Genomic DNA, 7,120 nt, shown 5'->3' on the forward strand with positions numbered 1-7,120 from the left:
AATTTGTGTAGACAAAAATTAAAAGTTGGTTTCTGTTCAAGGCTGATGAAAAAAAAAAAACAAATTGGGAGAGTGGAGACGGTAAAAAAGTACAGAGACCATCTTTGTGACACGTAGTTTGAAAACCTTTTTTTTTCCCTATTATAGAAATGGCTTCTAACCCACAAAGATCTTTTTATTAGTTGAGATCACAGAAGTATATGAGCAAGTTTGTTCAGTTTTTGCCTTAAACATTACTTACATGAACTAGAAAGATTCAACATATTCCAGCTCTCAATTGTTCTAGCTATCCATAAAACAGTCAACATCTTAAAAGAAAAATAGTTCTTTATTTCATGGGTTGCTACAGATGTTTTCACAGTCTTCAGCTAGGTAATTGACAAACATTCCAGAGCTATTCCATGACTTGAAGAAAAACTTCAGTTTTACTGAGGTTGTCTCCTTGCAGTAATACAAAATCCAGGGCCTGTACAGTGCATGTGAAATTACCATTTGGTAAGAGTTCTTTACTTTCTCTTATACCTGAAAGAGAAGACAACAGAAACAATATTATTCCATCAGCTCAGCTCTCAATGACAGATGAGGAGCAGCACTGAGCATTTTCTAGGCAAAATGTTCTCCCAAGCAGAAGTCTAGGAATGTGTTGTTAAAGGCACTTACCCCCACATCAGACCTGCAGTAAGAGGGTACTGCAGAACCAACACACCTTTTAGCAAGGGCCTTTAAACAATCACAAGAAGAAGAAAGCAGGAACTTTCCCAAAACTTGAACAAGAAAGTCAAGGGAACTTACCTGGACTTGGATTTGAAGTTTCCTCCTTTCCTGCGCTGCGCAATACCCAAGCGTTTTCGATCTTCAAATGATGGGCTTTTGAGAGAGAGGGGAGGGAGGAGGTCAGACATGTCACAGAACTGTATCAGTAGGACAGGTACTTCTCAAAAGAGCCCTGCCCCAATTTCAGAACCTTTTCCCCCAGTATCAAAATATCCCTGAGGAAGTACAGAGATGCAAACAAATTCTCATCTACTCCAGTCTGCACTAATGTAGACCTGCTAAGATCTTACCCAGCACGGTACTGCTTCAGAGCTTTCCTGCTTGTGTTGGTCAGCTCTTCATCAAACACAGACACTTTTTTCTTCTTCTTGGGACCTAACAAATAATAATCAGAACACTGGTTGTAAACAGAAGGTCACAGCATCGTCACAGTACTCTTGAACACAACAATTAGCCTAAGCATGAGGCAAATGACTGCAAACATGGACCCCCGGGCCACAGAACCTGTGGCCATTCCTTCAAAGATTAGTGCCTCCCTCTATATAAACTAGATGAATTTACCTATTTCTAGCAAAGTAAATGGCATCAAGTAAGTTAGCTGTAAAATAAAAGCATACCTGCTGGTGCTGCTGCTGGTTCCTCTTCTGGCAAGGCTCTGGCTCTCTTGGCTCGGCGATTCCTCTTTGCCAGCCGCTCAGCATACATTTGAGATTTCAAGATCTCAAACTGTGACCTTTCCTCTGGCTGAAAGGTGTTAAAATTCAAGTTTTGGTGATGTGAAGCTTTACTAAGGGAAAACTATGATAGTCTGCCCAGGGTCCCACTTGTCCACAAATGAACTCACAGTCATTTGGGCTTTTTTCTTTGTGTCCTGTACAAATTTCTTCCTTTTCTTTTTCCCTCGTAATGCTAGGTCAAATTCCTGCAGGGCTTTAGCCACTGGAAAGAGAAAGAAAAACATAATGAAGAACCTCTTAAAGCACAGAGCAGAGGCCAGCTGCAGCTATAGAATTTAACATGGCAACAGCATCATGACTCACTTTTCTCTTTCTTCCTCTCCTCACGGGTCTGGAACCAGCTCCGCTCCAAACTCTCACTCCCAGTCTCTTTTTTTCCTGTCTCCAGCTGCTTCTTTGCCTTGTTGATCTGTGATAATCCAGGCAAGATGTGAGCTCATGGTAGCTAATACTCTCTTCCCTTTCTAAAGTAGGTAGATTAAGTACACTTGGGGTAATTTCATAATGGACTTTATCACACCAGATACTAAAAGAATTGTTTACCTGGGCCTCTGATTGCTGCATCTCACGTTCCTCACGCTCCAAGCAGAGAACTGCATAGATATCTTTCTCTAAATTCTCAATCTTCTCCCGAAATTTCAATATGACATCTGAAAACAATACCATATGAACACCAGAGGCAGCTCATGTGAAATCCATCCTGTTTTTCAGTACCTCCTTTGGTGTCCCTCTCTACCACAATATTCCCCGTTCTACTTCTCTCCCCCGTTTTACTTCTCTCCCCCTGTTCTATTTCTCTCTACCACAATACTACTCTCTCTAGCTCTTTTACCTCAGTAAAGGTACCACATACCTTGGGGGAGGATTCTGGCTTTCACTGCTGTTTTAGCAGTCTTGACAATCTCCTTCAGCATCTTGCGCTCTTCCTCACCCACCAGTGAAACAGACCGCCCAGCCTTGCCTGCCCTGGCTGTGCGACCCACACGGTGGACGTAGTGTTTGATGGTGTTAGGCATGGTAAAATTGATTACCTGTAACAGAAACAGTGTTACAAGGGAAACAGCATGAAAAGACTCATTAAAAAGCTCAGCATTTCAAATACTCACTGTTTTAACACCTTCAATATCGAGTCCACGTGCAGCCACATCTGTAGCTACCAGGATATCAATCTGCTCATCCTTGAAGCGCCTGAGCAGAGAAAGCAAATGCATTAGCAATGAGTGTAGCCACCTACTTCCACCCTAAATCTTCCAACTTGGAGCTTCTTTTTAGCCTCAGCTTGCTAACTAAGCCTGCTAATACCTGAGTGATTCCAGCCGCTGTGTCTGGGAGAGGTTCCCGTGCAGCTCCCCCACCCGCAGGCCCATCAGCCCGAGCAGGATGTGCATGCGGTGAGCTTGCTTCTTGGTCTGGGTGAAGAGCATCACGTGATCTTGGAACGTTCGTGTCAGCAGAGCTAAAAGAAAGCCCTCTCAGAAGCCTGTTCCCAGTCACTCACTGATTCCAGCTTGCCTTGGCTCGTCACTAACCTGTTACAATGGCCTCGCGGTCCCCCTCCCGGTTGGGTCTGATCCGGATAAATTCCTGCCGCAGGAAAGGCGCAACGTCTGTGTTGCTGTTCACAAAAATTCGGACGGGATTCTTCAGGGAAACGGAAGCCAAATCTTTCACCTAACAAAAATAGGTTAAGGAAAAAAATCCATGTGATATCTGGTAAAAGACCTGACAAATTCCCACTCAACCTCCTGCCTCAGTATGTTTCTCAGCAGCTTGTCTTACCTCCTCAGTCATTGTGGCAGAGAAAAGCATTGTCTGACGGTGGTGGGAACACAACCTGATTATTTCCTTCATCTGTTCCTCAAAGTACTCATCCAGCATCCTACACAGAAGAAAAACAGCAAGGTAAGGCAGCTTCACCTGGGCCTAGCCAAGGAACATTAGATAAGGCAGGACAACAAGGACAGAGAAAGGAAGAAAGGGAAGCAGAAAACTGCCATGTTTTTCATTGCTGTCCTGCTTACCCTACCTGTCTGCTTCATCCAAGATCAGCACCTCAACACTGCTCAGGTGGAAAGAAGGGCAGTTGTGGAGATGATCAATCAGTCGCCCAGGAGTGGCAATAAGAATGTCTGGCCCTGAGCGCAGAGCAGCTTCCTGAGTCTTCACATCCAGGCCACCTGAAAGAGAGGGAACACAGACTGCTGACCCCCCGAGCACACTGCAGCAGAGCACAGGGATGCAAACTGCCTGAGGAATGGGAAACAGCTCAGATAAAGCCACATTCAAAACCAGAAATGACCCTATATTTGCTTTACCAGGAATCAGTAAACAAGTACAGCACAATATTGGAAAGCAAGATTTTAAACCAAAACATATCCACTAGAAGCATAATAACCATACATCCTCCAGTTTTACAACACAGAATTCCCAGTTCCATATAGTGGTTTACAATGAGCTGTACATTTCGCATAAATGACTTAACACTCACCTACTGCCAGGCAAGTTGTGACACTGCTGAACTGTGCCAGCTGTTTTGTGACAGAGTGCACCTGAATACCCAGTTCTCGTGTTGGCACCAGAACCAGTACACGTGTTATTGGAGCCTGACGAGGTTTGTAAATCAGGCGCTCAAGGACAGGCAAGATGAAGGCAGCTGTTTTACCTGAAAAAAAAATTAAGAAGGGTTACCAATAATTGTGAATAGCTAATTCTCTGTCCCTAGTGCCCTGCTCAACCCCCTACCTGTCCCAGTGGCAGCACAAGCACAGATATCCTTTCCCAGAAGACCTACTGGGATACAAGCCTTCTGAATTGGGGTTGGTTGCTTGAAGCCAAGAGCTGTGATTGCCTACAAAGGAGGAAGAGCAATTAAACTCTGTCTCTGGTATGGCCACAGCTGGAGTGCCGTGCCCAGACCTGGGCTCATCACTACAAGACACGTGGACATACTGGAGAGAGACAAGCAATGGGCCATGAAGATTATGAAGGGCTTGGGAGCCCCTCAGTTCTGGGGAAAGGCTGACAGAGCTGGGACTACTCAGCCTGGACAAGGCTCAGGGGGAAACTTGTCAATGTCAATAAATACCTATTTATTACTACCAATTATGGGAGGGTAGAAAAAGGATGGAGCCAGGCTCTGTTCAGTGGTGCCCTAAGACAGACACATTGAGCACAACCTGAAACACGGTAAGGTATGTGTTTAGTTCCCTCTACACAGCAGGAACCACTTTTTTAGCTCAAGGGTGACCAAGCACCAGCACAAGAGGCTCAGAGAGGTTGCAGCCTCTAGCCCTGGAGATATTCAAAACCATCTGAACATGTTAGTGGGCAACAACTCTAGGTGACCCTGCTTGAGCAGGGATTGGACAAGATGATCTCCAAGGTCCCTTCCAACCAAGCTGTGGCAAGTCTTGCTCAAGATGGTGTTAACACATTCAGTCTTTGATTGACACAATCAAAGAATAGTTTCCATTAATCTATAACAGCTCCTAAAGGACTATCACACTAGCTCCCAAATGATTTCCTTGTCAGAGAGGTTGCAAAGCAATATGAAATTTGACAGTTCTAATTGGTGGCGGGGAGGCTGTACAACATTCTTCATAACTCAACTGGGTAAATACCTTTAGCAAAGGTCGTGAAAGATTCATGTCCTGGAATGACAAGTTATCATCGTATTGAGAGGCATCTTCAAAAAATCTCTCTGGTTCCTAGAAACAGGAACAACAACAGAACTGGAAAAACACATGCAGCAACACAACATGCTATCAAAGGGCTCTGGGCTGATTTTTGAGCTACGATTTGTTAACCAAAGCAAATTCCTCAATAAGAAATGCTGGAGGAATTTGACTAGTTTTTACCACTTACCACTTCTCCCTTTTTTGATCTCTTCTTTTCCTTCACTTTGACCTTATCTGCAGAGAAAGAGAAATGTGACAGGAATTAATAAGCACAGCTAAATGCATTAACAAGATGTTGTGAACCTTATAACCTCATACTTTTTGCTCTCAATTCAGATATTGAGGGAGAATCCTTGGAAACAAGCAGAGGCATCTAATGGAGTGAAATTGCCAAATAAATATCTTTGTTCAGGGATGAGTTCAATTATGGCTACCATTCAAAATAACCTTGATTAAAATCAGAAGGAATGTTGTAGAAGACAAACAAAATAGAAAATGTTCTTGCCCACTCTCGCAGCAAGGCTTCACTTAGACTTTTTTCCAGTGAGCCAACTCTCTGTCAGACTCTTGTCCATCTCAGTGTGTACTGCTGATACCTGCTTTTGTGAAGATACTTTCATCATCCAGTGAATACTCAGACTCCACATCTTCTTCATCCCTACTGCAATCCTCACATTCCTGTTTGGTTTGATCATCTTCAGCCTCTGCATCCTCATCTTTCACTTTTGCTTGTTTAGCTTCCCTTTCCTAAAACAAAAAAAAATTATGGAAATGTTTGAGAAAGAAAGGATGAGAAAGAAACTTCAATCCTTTGTGAGTTTGTGTTTGTTATTATGAGCCCATTCACAAATCCATGGTTTTGCATAACTTAATCACTTATAATTCTGCGAGCTCATCCATTCAGCAACACATCTCATGTGGCAGCAAGCCGAGCCCAAGCGATGAGCTGCAGCCAGAGCACCGTGGCTGAGGGGATGGCCAAACACATACCAGTCTTTTCAGCAATGAGAAAGACCCTGACCTGGAGCTTCCTTTTCTGTCTCACTTTCTCAATCTTCTCATCCAGCGTCGTAGCTGCTTTCTAGGCAGAAAATCACGACAGGAGAGTTGTAAGAGGAGCCCAGGAGAGCAGTGGGCGCTGTGACCTCTGGCACCGCAGCTCCATCCCGTCTCAGGCCTCACCTTGCCGCGGAGCTGCCGCAGCGCCGCCGTCCAGGCATCCTCCCCGCCGGCCTCCGCCTCCCCGAACACGAAGTCGGCGTTGAAATCCCCGCGGGAGCGTCCCCGCCGCCTGGGGCCGGGAGCCCGGCACAGCTCCTGCGGTAACAGCCGTGAGCCAGGCCCGCAGCCCGGCCCCGCTGCCCTGCCCGGCCCGCCGCTCCCCGCCTGCCCGCCCCACCTCCTCATCCTCGGAGTCGCCAGATTCGGAGTCCACGGGCACCACGTCCCCCTCGGCGATGGTGCCCACCAGGCCCAGGCTCTCCAGCGTGGCCATGGCTCCGAGCCGGAACCCGCGGGACACGCGTGCGCTGGGCCGGGCCGGGGGCCGGGCCGGGGCCGGGCCTGGGCGGGCCCGGGCAGGGGGGCAGAGCCGCGGCTGCCTCCGCCCCACCATGCCGGGAAAGGAAACCGAAAGCGGCCGTGCTAGGGCCGGACAGGTGGTTGTGCGGTGCGTTTCCCATCCTTCGTGCTTCCCTTCCCGTTCTCTTCGCTTCTCCTTGCCGCGGGAGCCGGAGAGGGAAGGAGAAGCTCCGTTTCGGGGGCGCTGCCCGCCGATGACGAGGGGCTGGAGCTCTGCCCAGCGGGTGGGACTTGCGGGGAACTGGAAACTGAAACTTTGCGGGGAACTGAGACGGGAAGCGCTGGGCAGTGTCGGGGCAGACGCGGCGGCTCCCCGGGTTGTGCGGACAGCGCAGCGCAGCATCGCCCGTG

General features: G+C 47.2%; 1 protein-coding gene across 1 annotated transcript; it reads right to left on the reverse strand.

Moving 5' to 3' along the window:
* Window positions 1-309: 309 nt before the first annotated feature.
* Window positions 310-7,112, reverse strand: DDX27 (DEAD-box helicase 27). The gene is made up of 21 exons (XM_063404562.1): window positions 6,588-7,112; window positions 6,371-6,505; window positions 6,210-6,269; window positions 5,785-5,935; window positions 5,376-5,422; window positions 5,132-5,218; window positions 4,254-4,359; window positions 4,000-4,173; window positions 3,538-3,688; window positions 3,291-3,390; window positions 3,041-3,182; window positions 2,814-2,967; window positions 2,618-2,699; window positions 2,365-2,542; window positions 2,055-2,161; window positions 1,815-1,920; window positions 1,619-1,713; window positions 1,392-1,518; window positions 1,065-1,149; window positions 793-867; window positions 310-522 (listed from the first exon to the last, which is right to left on the reverse strand). The coding sequence occupies exons 1-21, from the start codon at window positions 7,110-7,112 to the stop codon at window positions 507-509; spliced, it is 2,703 nt and encodes a 900-aa protein (XP_063260632.1). The 3' UTR covers window positions 310-506.
* Between the last annotated feature and the right edge of the window lie 8 nt (window positions 7,113-7,120).

The sequence above is a fragment of the Prinia subflava genome, chromosome 8 (genome assembly GCF_021018805.1).
Source record: "Prinia subflava isolate CZ2003 ecotype Zambia chromosome 8, Cam_Psub_1.2, whole genome shotgun sequence".
In the NCBI taxonomy this organism is placed as follows: Eukaryota; Metazoa; Chordata; class Aves; order Passeriformes; family Cisticolidae; genus Prinia; species Prinia subflava.

What these genes read in the sequence shown, in the direction of transcription:
- DDX27 (XM_063404562.1), bottom strand. Translation starts at nt 7,112, where the DNA reads ATGCTGCGCTGCGCTGTCCGCACAACCCGGGGAGCCGCCGCGTCTGCC. An exon ending in TGCGGCAGCTCCGCGGCAAG is followed by an intron (nt 6,270 to 6,370) that starts GTGAGGCCTGAG and finishes TTTTCTGCCTAG; the next exon opens with AAAGCAGCTACGACGCTGGA. An exon ending in TGCAGCAATCAGAGGCCCAG is followed by an intron (nt 1,921 to 2,054) that starts GTAAACAATTCT and finishes GGATTATCACAG; the next exon opens with ATCAACAAGGCAAAGAAGCA.